Genomic DNA, 18641 nt, shown 5'->3' with positions numbered 1-18641 from the left:
TTCCCAATACGTATACAACTTATGAATTTATATCAATTACATAAAGTAGTAAAAACAATTAATAAGTAAAGTCTTATAACTTTTGAATGAAATTATTTAATTATGATCTTATCAACAGCGTAAGTGCATTAACTGACAACGTATTTTAGCTACTAACTCCCACTGCCTGTAATATAGCATGATTGATTGTGTAATATATATATATATATATATATATATATATATATATATATATATATATATATATATATATATATATATATATATATATATATATATATATATATATATATATATATATAAATATATATATATATATATATATATATGTGTTATTTTCGGTAGTATATTCTCACTATATAACTCTATATAGACGAATAGTCAATAGATGTAATATTAGCTCGTCCGAAAAATATTGACCGGTCAATATTTTTTTGATATTGACCGGCTAGGAATAATATCTAGAGAACATTCCCTCTATTTCAAATAATCGCCTCTGATTTGAGGATTCGTAAACTATGACGTAAATAACACTTCGCGACTCCAAAAACAAGGTGACGTCATAATAGACAGTCAAGGCAAGTAAACAACGGACGCGCAATGCGACGGTTTGCTAGCATAACGGATGTAAGGATTTGCGAATTACTGTGAAGTAAAATCAGGTAGAACATCTGTATGTTATTTCTTACGGTTGGCGGAATATCACCAGTGACCGTTTGATGCTGAGGATATTTTGGAAATGAACTTTGCACAAAATTGAATTCGTGAACTCTTTGTTAAGCTGAGAAAATTACGACGACCTGTTTTCAATTACTTTATTAAATTTTGGTTTTTTTCTTCATATAACAAAACAAATGTTGACTGTGTTTTCGGGCAACATTGATTATATTAGCCCCCTTGGGACGAAAATATTGCCCTCCGCTTCGCGTCGGGCAATATTTCGTCCCTTTGGGACTAATTTAATCAATGTTGCCCTCAACCCCAGTCAATATTTGTATAATATATATATATATATATATATATATATATATATATATATATATATATATATATATATATATATATATATATATATATATATATATATATATATATATATATATATATATATATATATATATAGGTAATTCCAAGAAAAACCTCAGTGGTTGGTGAAATATATATAAAACTTAAATAAATGAAAACACAATGATCGAGTCAAACAGAAGCGCTTTCATTTTCTTCAGATGTTTTACAATACTAACATGGTAACGTTTGTAATGACGTCATAATAGTTTAACGGCGTCTTCAAGTCTCCGAATGACGTCATATATCCCGTATTTTTAGATATCACAATACTAATAATAACATATTATTGTTCACCATCTAAACGACGTCTTGAAGACTGATGAAACAATGGCTAAGATATTTGAAAAACAAAAATTTATAAACAGTAAAAGACAGCCGAAGAATCTTCGACGCATCCTTACTAGATCCAATTTCGAAGTAAAATCGGAGTTTAAAGTTACCAAATGCCAGGATTCGCGATGTGGCACTTGTCCCTATATCAATTTTGGTGTGAAACAGTTTATCGTTAACAACAACAAACCAGAAATCTATTATATGTTATCACGTGCTCAGGTTGCGGGGAACTATATATTGGAGAAACGGGAAGTACCTTACGGGAAAGAATCACAAACAGCACATCAACCAACTGGAATACCGCAAACTTAAAGTTAGTGAACACCTTGACCTGTGCGGAAAAAAAATCATTTACTGTTTTTCCGTTCTATAAAATGTACAATTCTAATACTGTTGAAAGGCGTGATAAAGAAAAACATTTTATAAGAACTTTTAAACCTAAATTGAATAGCTTAATGTAACCTCTGAATATTCTATATGTTTTATTCATGTTTTAACCATGTTATATAATACGTTGTTATATTCAGTAGTATATTCTCACTATATAACTCTATATAGACGAATAGTCAATAATTGTAATATTAGCTCGTCCGAAAAATATTGACCGATCAATATCTTTTTGATATTGACCGGCTAGGAATAATATCTAGAGAACATTACCTCTATTTCAAATATTCGCCTCTGATTTGTGGATTCGTAAACGATGACGTAAATAACACTTCGCGACTTCAAAACAAGGTGACGTCATAATAGAGAGTCAGTCAAGGCAAGTAAATAACGGACGCGCAATGCGACGGTTTGCTATCATAACGGATATAAGGATTTGCGAATTACTGTGAAGTAAAATCAGGTAGAACATCTGTATGTTAATTCTTACGGTCGGCGGAATATCACAAGTGACCGTTTGATGCAGATATTTTGGAAATGAACTTCAACAAAATTGACGCTTCGCGTCGGGTAATATTTCGTCCCTCGGGGGCTTATATAATCAATGTTGCCCTCAACCCCAGTCAATATTTGTATATTATTATTAGTATTGTGATATCTAAAATAAAGGGAAAATATGACGTCATTCAGAGACTTGAAGACGCCGTTAAACTATTATGACGTCATAACAAGCGTTACCATGTTAGTATTGTAAAACATCTGAAGAAAATGAAGGCGCTTATGTTTTACTCGATCGTTGTGTTTTCATATATATATATAAACGAAGATTAACAAACAAACATGTCATTTTCTGGTATTTTATCAATTTATAAAAAAAAACGTGAAACAGCATTAAATCTACGCATTTATAAACCTTCCCTTTTCAACTGAATTATTTTGTTACTTTTTCATTCTACGTCCATAATCTGCCTAAAGTTACGTAATGTTTACTTATGATGTCACGTGGCGTAGGAACACACAGTTGAATATCAAAAATGTATTCCAGGAGTGACATCTATCAAATATTGAGATAAACATATGATAAATATACCGGTATATAGAAGCAGAAATAATAAATATGTTGCAAATGTGCTTGTTCTAGAAATACAATCTTATAATTATAAAGTGCTGATTGATTTATAAATCCAAGAAGCCGCGAAAAAACATGCAGGCGTTTTCTCAATTCGTTTAAAAATCGTTCCGAATACCGTCTTGATTTTTTTATTACGCATATTTTGATCGTAAGCAAAAATGGTGAGATCTACAGAAAAGAATTTAAATGACACATACATAGGTGAATGGTTATTCAGAGTCTTTCAGGTAATATAGAAGGGTAGTTTAAAATATCAAATATTATTTTGCTCTTAAAATGCACAAGCTTCATTCATAAAAATCTTAAGTATTTACCACACCGAGCAGAGCTGTAATAATGAATCATCAAGAGTTGAATTTTTTCAAGTCATTCTACATCAGGTTTTAAGTATATATATATTCAAAACAGTAAATAAGTAGTCAGAGATCTCTTAACTACTTACATGTATTGGTACATGTGTCTCTAGAACAACACAACAATTTCAATTTTTCAACAACAACAACACCCAAAAAAACAATATATACACATGGTTAAGAACTTTATTTGCTCCGTTTAAATGAATGCTTTTTGTTTTTAGATTTATAATTTGAATGTATTCGATATTTATAGTTAACATGTAAGATGAAATATACTTTAAATACATAAAAATATACACGGACAGATAAATGCAAAACGCAGTATTTTACATTTTACACAATCTAAAGCATGCGGTATTTTAATTTTGTCTGTTAAAATTCAGAAGTTAAGAGTTTAAATTACATGTACCCTGAACTACCCATCGCGTTTCCGTATTTCCTCGCCCCAGTTCGGAAAACCCCTAGGATGTGTCAAGCAGTAAATCTTTTAAAAAGTAGGTATGCGGCATCTTTATGGAGAATGCCTTGGAATTTAATGTGAAATTAAATGGTCATAATATGAATCTATTTTCGTGATTAAAATGATACGTACTTTAAATGTATGTTACATAAATGGGCATTCAAAAAGGTGCTTTAATAATGACTTAATCAAAATGACACTGTAAACATTTTACGTCTGTTTTGAATATCATTACTTCTAATACCTTTTAGTGAGCAGATAATGCATTTAACAGATAGCTGTGAATGAAAAATTGAATTCTAGCATTTTTTGAGGGCCTGTTTGATTAACGCTGTGTTTGGGAAATATGTGTTTAGCTGATTATAAAAAACCAGCATGCAAAATATCACAAAAATTGAATATATTCGTTGGTCATATTCACAATTGAAAATATTGGTATTCAACATAATATACTACTACCAATTATAAAAAAATGTACCTGGCCATCTTTATGCTAATCCGTTTGTCTTACATTTATACAAACGTCTTTTTTTTCTTTTCACAAATATAATATTTACCTGTTACTGTAAGAAAACCTCTGTTAAATTTGCACTTTTCTATACAGTGATATTTCTCATTGAAATTTAACCAATAAGCTTTAATTGCCCATTGTGTTCAAGCTGAAATTTAAATGACACAGTGCAGCCAAACTGTAAATGAAATGTTTATATGGTGTATCATTTTCTTCAACCTAAAGTTAAAATTCAGCACACAAAAAATGAAAAGATTATAGAGTAAAATTTTCCGTTGCTGACAATTATTCATGCGGTTTTTTCTTTCATTTTTCCCGTTGATAAATAAAATGCAAATCTGCTATAATCTACAAAAAACATTCTAACAAATAGATGTACCTTGGTGTCCATACTCGGTAGCACTGCAGATAAAGTTATAAAGACAAAGAATAATTATAGTAAACCTCCAAGATATTTTTATATTCATAACGCTACGTCGATTAAATTATTCAACCTTAAGGTTATGATTTCCCTCCTCCATATGCTTTGTTACAGGCAAACATATTATAAAATCATTCGAAGTAATGTTTTTTGATAGAATTCATAATGCATGACGGTTTTTAATATTTGAATTTTGTACAATGATAGGACTATATGCAACACAATATATTTTGTTGAAAGTTTCTTATTAACCCCCGCCCCGACATATTTCTATAATATTAGGATTAATCAATAGTTTAATTTATAGATAAGTAATAAAATCTCATATACGTCTCCATGATGTTTCGTATTTTGCTGATACCACAAAAAAACATTTAACAGGTATGTACAGGTACAATCAATGAAAAGGACAAAATCTCAGACGCAAATTTTGATTAGCAACACAGATCAGGAGTCCGTGAAAGATTTAAGCAAGGCAAGGAAATGAACAGCTGTAGAATGAACAAATGAATTACATTGCTTACAATTATTTCCTGTTTACGAAGATGTTTATTTTACAAAACAACGATAGAATTATTAATTAGAGCTTAGCACCACAATTGTGGATGTAAACAACTAGTGCAAACAAGAAACTAACGATTTATGAAACATACATGTTTTTTGTTACATTTTTGAAAAAACAACATTTGATTAAAAAAAAAAGGCATCGTCACGATTGTGATCAAATTGTATTTTTATTTTTTGCAATGCTTTAAAAATGCATTGATAATGATCAAATGAAATTCTAAAAATTTTTAATGACATAGGATAAATATACCAGCAAGCAATCTTTTTCAAGCTGATTTGTCTATCTTTTATTCGACTCAAGCATAAAAAGATTTGCTTTACATAGAATATCAACGAATTGAGGGCTATTCAACTAGCTTATGACTCATCGACTGACACTCAACTTTATGGTTGTCTATTACATGTAGAAATGCCCTACTGAAGTATTGAAAGCTTTAAAATTCGAAAAAATTAACTAATACATGTATCGCGACTATGCTCCTTTAATTGTGTGTAGTTATACAGCGAGTCTGGGCACAAACAACACAACTAATTTTATTAACCTAGGGTTTTCGATACAGATTAATGGTTCCTTTAATTACAAAACATTCCAAAGATATGCCTGACAAAATAATTTCTTTGCGCATTGTGACTTATTATTTCAAACTTCTACTAACCCACTCCTACGAACATTCCAACAATGTTGAGTGAAATCAATACCTTGAACTAAATATATAATTTAGATTGTATCAGACATAAAAATGTCATCACCACTTAATGCTAAAATGCCAATGCAATATCAACAGTGCAAAATTTCAAAAGAAAATGCATGCAAACGTATGCTTGATAATGTTTAAATCTCAGAACAAACTATATCAATGGATTCACGAATTAAAAGGCAATAATTACCACGACATAAATGATTACATAAGAATTATTCTTTTCTTTTTTTAAAAAGCATGTCAAAAACGTAATCAAAATAATATATTGAATGAAATAGTAGTTATTTTTCTACTTCAAATTTAAATCGTCATAAATAAGTAAAAAAAAAATCAGGTATCATATGTAAGATCAATAGCATTAAATAGCACAAAGCATTTTTTTAAAACCCCCCGAAGATCTACACATCCCGAATGATCCTGGTTCAAAAAAGAATATGGGGGCTGATATCTGGTCTTTCCGCTTTTCCATGTTATATAAAACAGCGCTCACATTTAGCCCATTTTGAATTTTGCTGAAGAGGTCTATATATAATAATTAAGGAATGAACTGTACTCTGAAAATGTCAGCCTGCATTTTGCTGATACTGGGGGTCCTCTACGGTAAAGCTGTCGCCAAAGGTAATAGCAAATTTCCATACATACTTATTTCAAAAATCTCATAAATATAATTTTCTATAAATGCTGTATAATATACTTAAAATGCCGTCTAGTTGTAGGTGGAGAATGCATCTTCACACAGAACGATACAATAGATTCAACAGAATTTGATAACACGACACAGATCTGCTGCTCAAGATCAGGGGTTCACGACAGGTATCAGCAAGGACAGGAAGTAGACTGTTGTGGAGGTAAAAATAAGCGTACATATTTTACAAAAATATGTGCTCCAAACCACTCTGAAAGATAAAATTTAATGAGACAATTAATTTTAAAAAATGGTATCATTGTTAAAAGTGTAATATTAACAACAAATGCAAATATTCAAAGAAAAACATTAAAACACGTTCAGGCTCTAATTGTTTGCTTCTAACCTAGTCAATTCTACAATACTTCATTTTGAACCATTTATTTCAATTGAAGAAGGAATATATAGACTAGGAATGGATCTCTGCTGCAACAACAAAGTACTTAGAATGGATATGATAATGAAAACCTGTGACAAACGTAAGTGTATCAAAAACATTTTATGATCTTTTGTTTATTTCCACATTTTAAGATGATTTATAGTTGCAGATTATATAAAACAATCAACCTTTATTAGTTATTGTCTTTGATTGGGGAGCAAATTTGAATTTTTTCCCTCTAATATAATTGCTGTAAAGTCATATTTTAAATTTAAAGTTGTAAAAAACATTGAAAATAATCGAAAACTAATTCTAGGTCGTTTTTAATAAAATGAAATACACGAACCCCTAAATTTACATTTGTTTTCCCTCTAAAGTGCAATTTTTTCCTGAAGTCTATCTTAAACGAGTTTTCAATTTTGATATATACAATCATTTATTTTGTTTATCGTTTATATCTCATTATTCCTCGTACTGCAATCTTGGCTTTGAAATCACGACTTGAATTGTAACACGCACGGAAATATTATGAACGCATCTGAATCATATATAGGTAATCAAATCACCATGGATTTGGATGTTTTGAATCAATATAATACATTACATGTTGTTATAATCAAACATTTTTTTGATAGATAAGTAAAAGTTTGGAAAGTTTATAGTAAGAGAGCAACGAAATATAACTCAGCAATGGAAATGTCAACGGGAATATAGTTAATAAATATACAGAGATAAAAAAAAGAACTTGTTAAAAAGGGGGGTTGGAACCGCCTTATGGTCCCAAGTGGGTCAAGAGCAAAGCCCAGGTTGGTGCCCAAGTGGCAAAGCCATTGAAAGCTTTAATGCTCTGCTAGTTATTCTTGACATATTAAAAACATGATAAGTAGCAACGAATCTCAACATTTTACATGTCATTGTGGTAAATGTAATGTGTCGATATAAATCTAGCTATTTCTATAATGCTACAGTAAAAAATGTAATTATGAATATGTCTACATGTAGCTGTTGTTGTTAGTCCTTTTAATTCAATTTTACGTTTAAATGATTTGAATTAGTCGTTTAATTTGTATAATATCTCATTTACCAGGGATTGTGTTTGTATATTAGATAGATTGATTTAAAAAATAGTATTAAATACTTCATTAGTTTTTTTTAAAGTAGGAAAACAAATAATCTACATTTTTAAATATGTTGGGTTTTTCAGGGACGGATCTCTTGGAAAAGAGGAAAAGCACTGTAAAGATGTGCAAAGACAAAACTAACTCGACATTGCATCAAAACTGTTGTACCACTACTAAACTTTTATCAAAAAGGTATTTAGTTTGTAAATCTCTCTTTTTTTCAAATATGTAAGCAGCTGAAAGAAATATATGTTTTAAGATAACTTCTGCAAAGTCTATGTTTTTTTTAACAAAAAATTCTTCTTGTAGATGCAACAAGAGACGAAAGGAGAGTCAGAGTATTTTAGATTTGAGATCTTTGCTAGGAAAATCGAAAGTGAAAAAGACACTGTTGATGATAATTTTACTGTAACCAATGATTAAATTTTAGAACTTAAATTGAGTGATTTCGTACGTTTTTATATTAATTTCTATTGAGACTTAAAATATCCCTAAATAGTTTTTGTCCTTACATATTGGCTTTGAATGAGTTTTTTTCATATTCAAATAAAATTAATTTAAATTGAATGTGTGAACTATTTTGTATACATATCACATTTGTTTTGCGTCACAATATTGGTAAAAGAAAGTATTTGAGAAATAAGTAGCAATATTAAAAAGTTTACCGGAATATGAACTTGTTTATTGTTTATTGATCAATCCTTTAAAGGTCGAAAAGTTTCCCAGAAGATTTGATAACGTACTGACCAAGTTTAACTAGTGAACTTTTTAACCCTGTTGTTTATTACTTTTATTTACGTTTGAGAAAGGCTATTCGTTCAGAGTTATAAATATAACCGTGATTTTATATTCATTATAATACAACCATAAAACGATCAGCGCGTGCGGAAATCATTTTGAGTCATTCAAAAGTTCACCCAGAAATAAATGGTGTTAATATTTAATAGGTTTATATAGGGTAAAAATATTTGCAACTTGATATAAATTCTCTTCACATAACAATATCAGCAAAAATGTATTTAACCACTTTACTTTACCTGAATTCTAAAAAAACGATTGCCAATTTTGTCAAAAATATCATATTCTGAATGGCAAATGATAGAAATGAATCGAATATTTACTAAAGCCTAAATTAAACATGATCGGTACAATATGTGGAAGAAAAAAATGAAAGCCAGCATTTTTTAAAAGCCATATTCAGTACAGATGGTAAAAAATGAATCAGGAGCTTTGTATTTAGTTTTTGCAGTTTTACATACTCAATAATTCTCTAGATTTTAAAGAACGAAAGCGATTGGTTCTACACAAGCGTGTTCGTTTTTGTCAAACATAAAAATCAAAGATTAGAACTGACTTCCTTTAAGTGTTGTAATTTATATTAAACAATATATTGATCTTATTAAGTGTTTGTGTGATGATTCTTGTCTCGAGCTCATACGCGAAAAGAGAGAAAACCTGCATTACTCTTAGAATCACCTAATGTTTTTACAATCCTACTCTTGATATTCCACCAAACAATCCTTTTGTGCTCTAAAACAAATCCATGTCAAATGATTCACTAAACACTTCATTGATATATGACAGGCATTACACCGTAGTACATAACACACGCGTAATCTTTTCAACAAGACACCTGAATGTTCTTTTCAAGGACGGTATTTAAACATACCTTAACAGGTGACTGAATTTATAAAACTGTCCTGGTTTACGCAAACAGATAATCAATCTTTTTTAACCGTAATGTGTCATCAAAATAATTCAAGTATTAAAGGACAAAGCTCAACCATACATATATAATGTTTTTTGTTTTAATTTAATTTATAATGGTCAAATATAATAGAGCCAGAGTGGCTTTATGATAGATGTGACCACGGTCCGACCGAAATTATCACCTCATATATAGTATCCAAATGCTTTGTATTATTATATGGCGCAGTCAATACGTTTTTTTTTACGTTTTGCTATCAGACATCCCCCTTTTTGTGCCACTCATCTTTAAAACATAATTAGGGTATAGTCTTCAAAAAATGATTCGTAATATTATCAAAGACAGTTAAAAATTGTAAATATCTTAATGTATTTAAGTGTTGACACTAGCAGTAATGTTTGTCTTACAAGTCTGTTAGACTGATATCATTTTCCTATACAACATAAAGAGTTTAAAACTGAAAGGTCCATTCTTATTTTATCGCGTATATTTACATCAGACAAAAAATAATTAAGATTTTAATGTTATTTAAAAATGGTTGTGAATTGAGTTTCAATGTTTATTGAAAACGCATCTAAAAATGACGAATACGAAAATAAACTGGACTTGATGACTTGGGGATGTCCTGACCTACTTTTTTATATAAAATTGTTTGCATATATTAGTTACATTCTTTTTGATAAAGTTTTCTCGAACAAATTCGATCCATGAGCTTCAACCAAGACATTAATTTATATCTAATGTAACTAATATCTCTCTCTCTCTCTCTCTCTCTCTCTCTCTCTCTCTCTTTCTCTCCTGCATTGTATTGGTTCCTGCAACGTTTTTAAGTGAGAGTCATTGATATTTGTGGATACATTTAAAGTATATATGTATTACCTTCTTCAACTTTTGTCAAAACCAAACATAAGAATTGCTTGTAAAAAAAAAATATATACGCAGCCGCCATTAGTGTTTAGCTGACATGATAAGGAACTTTAAATTTATGGGAAAGAACACGCTAACCTTGACCGATATACGTTTTAACATATGCAGGTACATTTATACTAGTGAATAGCGGAAATGTTTAGAATTTTTGATATATTTGGGACATAAAGTGCATTAAACATGTATAAAAATAGCGGAACGTTCTATTTCTGGTCCGATTCTCCCCATCACACATCCTTGTAAAGTGACTCTGTCGATGATGACTGCCAAAACATTGTCATGCCTTGGACATTCAAAACATGAGTCAGAATACTATCATTCTTTGAAGAACATGCGTTTTGATTTGCTTCTTATTTTTTACTGCATTTCTGGCGTGGTCTGCAGCCTTCACACTGGTATTTACTTTGGCAGATAGAGTCATTGTATATAATCAAAGTATAGACTGTCTAAGATATCAAACTAAAATATTTTGGTAGTTTTTTTTTTCAATAATACAAGGACAGAAATACCTTTTGAACCTTTCAGCTTTTTATCAGAAGACATGGATACTTTAGTAGACAATTCTTTCAATCACCATTTTGATCAATAATATTGAATGCAATTATATGATCCGATAATATCTTATATCTTCTGTATTCCAACAAATCCGAATGCAACTTATAAATACATTTCAATTACAAAATGTAGCAAAAACAACCAATATAGGAAAGTCTTTTTACATTGCGTGGTATTGATCTTATAAACAATGCACATACAAATACTAAAATATTTTCTTAGTAATAAACATCTCCTGACCGTAGAACTTTGCTGACATTTTATGACATCATTGATTACGTATTGTTTGCTTAGGTTTATAATAACTAAATATTTCAATCGATATGTTGATTATCTGCATATATATTGAATCTTTCTCAAATGTGGTTGTTTTAAAAGAATACTGTTATTGCAATAAAAATTAAATTTAATAAATAACAAGTCACCCTTTTATACAATATTTGCTGATAAAGTTTGAAAATGTTTAAGGCACGCTTGTTAGTTGTTAACGAATCAACATTGTATTTATTAGTTTCTACCAGTTCTTAGAGAATTCCGAGTTAAGTTTCAAAATCTCCCGACAAAATCCTTATTTAACCTCACTACAAGTGATTGCTGAACCATTTAACATACGTTTAAAGAATGGCTTCAAATACCGTCACGATTTTTGGAATGCGCATATAAAATTATAATTTGATCGTAAGCAAAACTGATGACATCTCCAAAAAACATTTAAAAGGCACGTATATAGGTATATGGATATTTAGTGTCTTTATTCGTGGCACATGTAATGTTTAGAAGGACAATTTAAAACTTCATTCATAAAAAAACCCCACAAAAACTGTCTAAAGCGGGCTAAGCTGTATTAATGGATCATAAAGATTTAAAATGTTTCACATGTCACATTATATTGTTTTGTAGGTATATTTACTATATGCATTAAAGAAGTAGATAGAACTCTCCAATCTACTGATTGGTATCTCTAAAACTCCATCAAAATTTCAATTTTTTTAACCTTTCTCCCCCTCATAAAATCATAAAATATGCGATGAGATAATCTCGTTCTTTAAAGTTTTATCTGCATTAACAGAGAGCCATGAATGAAAAAATAAACTTTGGCATGTTAAAATGCCGAAATACAATATCCATGAGATATTGTAGGTTTACATTATTTTAAAGAACAATTATTGCAATATTAGACATAGCTAACAAATTTTTAATTGATAATTCATTAAATATAATCATAATCACATTTATTCGTGTTTTGTTAATCTGTGTTTAGCTGACTTCGCAAAACCAGCGTGAAAAAGTCACAAAAACTAATCATATTCGTTAGTCAAGTCCCAATTGAAAATCGTGGTCATCAAAATACCACACTACTTCCAATTAATCTGGTCAATTTGAAAGTAAACAAATTGTCCTAGATTTGTACAACCGTCTTTTTTTCTTCCACAAAGATAATGTTTTAGCGATAACAAAAATTCTGTTATATTGGCATGAAATGGTGTATTTTTCTTTATTGAAACTTAATTGACTGTCTTGAAATATCCAATGAATGCCTTGTGTTTAACCAAAAGATTAAACAGTGTAGCAAAAACGTAAATACAAATATTGTTTAAAATTAAAAAGGACAATAAAGTAAAAAAAAAATCGACGCTGACAATTATTCACTTCATGCGGTTATGATTTTTCATTTTACATTTTATATGTGAAATAATTCAGCATGCTAGGTGCTTTTAATGTTTGAATTTTGTAAACGTAGAGAACTAGAATTATCACAAAATATTTTGTTGCAAGTTTCATTCTAACCAATTCCTCCTATTCCCGATATGCATGTCAAATTATATATTAGAATTAAGCAGTAGTATTTTTATGGTCAAATTATACATTTCATATAGTTTATGTATCTACTAAGTTAAATAATAATTTTGCTGATACCAAAACAGCCATGAGTTTTATCTAAAATAAGAAAAAAACGTAGGTGTTTGACCGACAAATGTATTTATCTACGCAGATATTGTCACAGAAAAAAATCTGATAAATAAAATGTGGAACTTTTCGATGGTTTTCCGTGCTTCCCCCTTAAAAGTCATTAAATTGTTTGTGCTAATAGGGAGATGGCGCATTTTGTCAAGTTTGAAATTTTCAATTTATATACGACAATATTGGATGAATATCATTTTTACAGTTAAAATTATAATCTACAATAGGTTGTTGATATGTAGCCCGATATAATCTATTTTTAATACAAAGAGTATGCAATCCTTCCAGTATTGTGTCTTTAAACATTTTAAAAATGCTCTTAAGATATCAATTTCAACAACTGTATTCCTAATCGTAAAGCTTTACAATCAGTAATGTGAGATATATAACCTTCCTTGGTTGACCATAAGTTAAAAGAAATAATTGTCAAGAATCACAAAAACCTAAGTATCATCGATAATTTTCGTAGAACAGGTTCTCAATTACTATCATTTAGTAACAATATAGTCCTAACATATAGGCTTAATTACTTGCAAGTATAAACTGAAAAGTGTTTTATATAAAAAAAAAAAAAAAAAAAAAAAAAAGCAAGGAGATGTGCACGTGGTTAACGTAAATGAAAGAATGATTTTGAATAGTATGCACATTTCTGTTATCATGAAAGTTTTTCGCCCACACTCATCAAGCAAACATTACCTAGGAAAACCCCGATTTATCCTGCTTTAAAAATCACATCTCAAGCCTGTTTTTAACATAACCATTTCCCAAGGGCCTTGGCGCTATAAGCTTGAAGCAACATTTGATAAGTCTACAGGTCCTCAAGATGAACGTTTTTTGTTTGATGATAGTCGCATCTCTCGGCAAGACGATTATTGCAAAAGTTGGTTAAAGAATTTGATATAGGTATGGAATTTAAACAAAAACTATTTGTCAACATATGATAACTTTAGAAGTGTTTTTAGTTATCGTAGATTCTAAGTGCGTGTATACAGAAAAGGACACATTCTCAGATGCAAAGTTTGACCCGGCAACACAGATCTGCTGTCGAAAATCAGGAGTCCATGACAGATTTCAGCAAGGCAAGGAAATGGACTGTTGTGGGGGTAAGAAATAAATTACAATGCTTAGAATTATTCACTGTGAACAAAAATGAATGAATGTCCTAAAAAAACAATGATAAAACGTAGCATAATACTTTTATTTGTGGATGTAAGCAACTAACGCAAACACAAAACTTTAATGATATACATATGTTCTTACATTTATCAAAGGTCATATGAAACGATATCCTGACAATAATGAGTTATATACGGGAATGAGTTCATAAGTGCTAATCCATTAAGACTGTCATTGTTATGGTTTTTTTTTTTTTTTTTTTTTTATTTTATTCAAAATTTTAGCGCCACGGTCTATCAAAATCACTCAATCGGGAACAGGAACATTGACTAACGCGGCTTACCTCCCTTGCTTAATACGTCAGTAAGACCCAATGGTCTAATAAAGCTCTGTAGTGAATACAAATATCCATGTCGTTTTGCAGTATTTTAACAGAAACAAATGCTATTTTACATAAAAACTTATAAAATCATACAACAATCAACCATGACAGTATATCTTCTCAAGAAATTAAATCGTGTGCGTTTATATTTAATATTGTGTATATATTAAATTTATATTAGAGACTCGAGAATCAATGATTTTCTTCATAGATTTAGATGTTTTTATAATATAATTTTATTATATGCATGTACATGTATATATGTTGTGTTTCAATTAATTTTAATGTAATTGTCAAATTCAGAAAGAACTGATCGGGTTTTTTTTTTCTCATTTCCAGTTTCATGCAATTCATAATGATTTTTTTTTTACACATGTTATAGGCAACATATGCTGCCTCATTCACTTCAATATTGAATTGTTAGTTTTGTTTTAAAATTAGAAATATAATACCATTAAATTATTTGTAGTCTTTGAAAATTTCTTCGAATGTTTTCATTTTAAAACGTGTATTTGTATGTTCGGTGTTTTGATCTTACAACGTGTATGTTCGGTGTTTACTCAAAGATTTCTTTTATTTCACTTTCTTCCTTAATATTTGCTTTCGTTCCTTTATTATATTTATTGATGCTTGTTCTTAATTTATAATTCTGTTGATTAACTACGCATTCTTTCACATTTGATTACGCATTCTTTCACATTTGATTTTTCTCAAACAACCGTTTTATTTTACCGGTACATTTTCAGATCCTTAAATGCCATGTTTCCGCGATCTGTAAATACACGTGTACACAACGTATTTTCTAAAGGTATTGCTACATGTATATACATGTATATATTAATAAGTCAGAACTATTTAGGCCAAATTTATTAGAATTTGCCAATCTAATTTTTAAAATTAATAAGAATATTTTTGCGGTATTTTATAGCAGCTTTTAAATCCAAACTGTACACAGTGCCTCAAACATTTTCATTGACCTGTCTCATACTTTTTCATGTGACAAAATAAATCAGATGAACTGAAAATTTTTAATCTTTTTAAATGAAACTCAGTCTTCATACGTATTGAAGAAGAAAGATGGGTCTGATTCAAAAGGATTAGAATAATTCATTAATCAGCTGTTACAATTGCATTTCTTTCATTAAATTAACGACCAATTAAAAGTAAGTCATCTGTACTACGAAGTTTTAATGCATTGTTTACATCGTTGGGTCTCTGTGACGTCATACATCCACAAAATAAAGAACGATAAGCGGGGAAGAATTTTTTCAGGTGCTGTGTTTTTACGGTTAAAGGCAAAAAATCTTACTACACGTATTTTAACATTTGTTTATACCAAGCTTTTTGTCATTATGAAAGAAAATCACAGTGATAAAATTTGTTTCATATGACCTTTAAGAAAAAGAAAGTAACGAAGAGGCTGAACGCAACATAACACACATTTGCTGCAAAAATTCAGGTGTTCACGAAAGATACCAATACAATCAGGAAGTTGGCTGTTGTGGAAGTGAGTATTGAATCAAGTATATAGTTTTTGAATGTTAATACAAATTTAAAGCTTTTTCACTACAAATGAAATGGAAATGCATGGTACAACGCAGATAATTGAATTGATTTGAAATTTACTTAAAATATAAACGCAAGTATTGAGTGTAACTGTACATACAAGTAGTTATCCATATGGGTGGGTGGGTGGGTGTGTTTGCAATTCCGCAAATTCTAAAGAATAACAACGTTCTTGAATACAGAATATATCTGCAAAGTGGAATCTGAGCCACGTCCAGATAAAAATACACCCAAAAAGGATGTCAAGAAGACATATGGAAAAAGTAAGTTTTAAAACGTAATTTTAGTTCAATGTTCATTTCTAGAAATAAGAATCCTTTGGATGACAGCTGCAGTACTATGTATATATAGTCTATGGGTTTTGTGTCTCTTTATAGCAATGTTTAAATATTACACATTTGATTCTTATGATAAAATATAAAAAGTCAACAACAATATTATACATTGAAACTTGTGAATACAGATTCAGAAATATCCCAGTCACGAAAAGACACTACCAAATTGCCCGGAATCAGGCTTTCTTTGCTACTGCATCAACAATGGAGTATGGAGGCTGATCAACTTTCAAATGAAAGGTAGAAAATTAACTTACGCTAAAACGTTCTTTTCTTCTTTTTTGAAAGTTGCAGGGGTGTAATATGCTTCGTTTAATTACCGAAAATGTTATTGTCATATCATATTTCCAAATTTCCTTTCAATTTTTGCAGATTAGCCAAAAAAGTTAAAGAGATCAAGAAAGCCATCAGTCGCCTCATGAAAGTATTTCAAGGGGCATTTTAAACAGAAAAATCCATTGATGATCACTAACCTGTACAAATGAAAGCATCTAAGACTCAATAGCCTGATTTATTATCTTTATTTTTTTTCTTTTATGATAACATTTGTAAACAACCATTTTATCTTTGCATTTTATTATACCATGTAACGTGATAAGAAAATATCAGTTATCAGAAAGTGTAGAATCATATACATCTATTTAATATATCATGAAATAAAGAACATGCTTATTATTTATAGTTTACGATTATTCATTGTCTGGTAAAATCACCAAAAAGGAAACAAGTAACAACATTATGGTATTATAATGATTCATTCTACAGACTAAATGCTTTTAAGAGATAAGGTATAAACTAAATTTACTTTTCCATTTAAGATAAAACACGTCGCTAGTCATGCTGAAAAACAGTAAAGATGTGTGAGCTCTGTAACTCTCTTATAATTTGATAAATGACACTAAAACTTTGTTGGAACTATGAATATAGGTAAAATGTACACGGGTTGGGTATATGAAATGTCAGTCAAGATTACAAGTGCATGACGTATATGCTGCTGAAAAAGCCGATTGTTAACCTATTTGTTGTTATCTTATCGGTTTGTTTTTCAATTGCTGCTTTGACGGCTTCCTGAATGACGTTATTGTTATTCATGTAAGAGTTAATACTAGATGCACATGCAACACTCCCCTGGCTAGCGATGAACAGTTGGCCGGAGAGCATCGAACATAAGGTGGAAATTCCCTCCTTCGGTTAGTGGTGACCTTTTTTGTAACCTCTATAGCAATACTTTTCAAAAGTTTCAGGAGAGTTGTTAGAAGGAGAACAAGGTTGTGGTACCGAGCAATTCATTTGAAACTGCTTGCTTTGCTTCATAGTGGATTTGTTACCAGTGTCTATTTCCGCGTAGGTAGCAAGATGAAAACTAATTAAGATAATTGCTGTACTGGCTTAAGTAAATGGTTTTCAAGATTCACCCATCTCATAAATTTTACAGAGAATTGATATATCAATTTCCTTGAAATTACAGTTTAAACTAGAAATGTTAAATATATACTATATCTTGCAGTTAACATTTGATAATGATAATATAAATGTGACAATACTTTTTGTATAACTATACTTATAATACGAAGAAAAGTTTAATTGTATAGTTGTTGGAAATGAAGATATTCTTGCTTCAGAGTCAAGTATTCTATTTGTAAGACAGCTTCAATGACGTTTACCCATACGCTTGGTGAACCAGTATAAAATCTAAAAATGCATTCCGATGTAAAAAGTTTTCATATATCTAGCAACAAGGGATTGTGGATGCGAGATTAAATATGTCTAATTCTAGGACATCTGAATAAGATATTAGATTTGAAATACAAATGGAATTAATTATTGATTTATACAGGTATAAGTTTGGTTTCATCAAATTTCTTAAGGTTAAAAAAAATCAAAACGAAATAAGTTATTTTTTCCGATACACATTACGAAGATTTAAGTTTTTAAAAGAAAGGTTCTAAGAAATAAATATCAAAACAAA

The 18641-nt window shown here is 30.0% G+C and overlaps 1 protein-coding gene across 1 annotated transcript; it reads left to right on the top strand.

Moving 5' to 3' along the window:
- The first annotated feature begins 14210 nt into the window (after nt 1-14210).
- On the top strand, nt 14211-17223 carry LOC136271380 (uncharacterized). Its single transcript, XM_066071299.1, has 5 exons — nt 14211-14376; nt 16171-16278; nt 16520-16600; nt 16801-16912; nt 17045-17223. Exons 1-5 carry the CDS (start codon nt 14211-14213, stop codon nt 17115-17117), a joined length of 540 nt encoding a protein of 179 aa, XP_065927371.1. The 3' UTR covers nt 17118-17223.
- Nucleotides 17224-18641: the final 1418 nt, after the last annotated feature.

Source organism: Magallana gigas, chromosome 9 (genome assembly GCF_963853765.1).
Source record: "Magallana gigas chromosome 9, xbMagGiga1.1, whole genome shotgun sequence".
NCBI lineage: Eukaryota > Metazoa > Mollusca > Bivalvia > Ostreida > Ostreidae > Magallana > Magallana gigas.
Note: the sequence above shows the minus strand (reverse complement) of the source record. Positions and strands in the feature narration are given on the sequence as shown.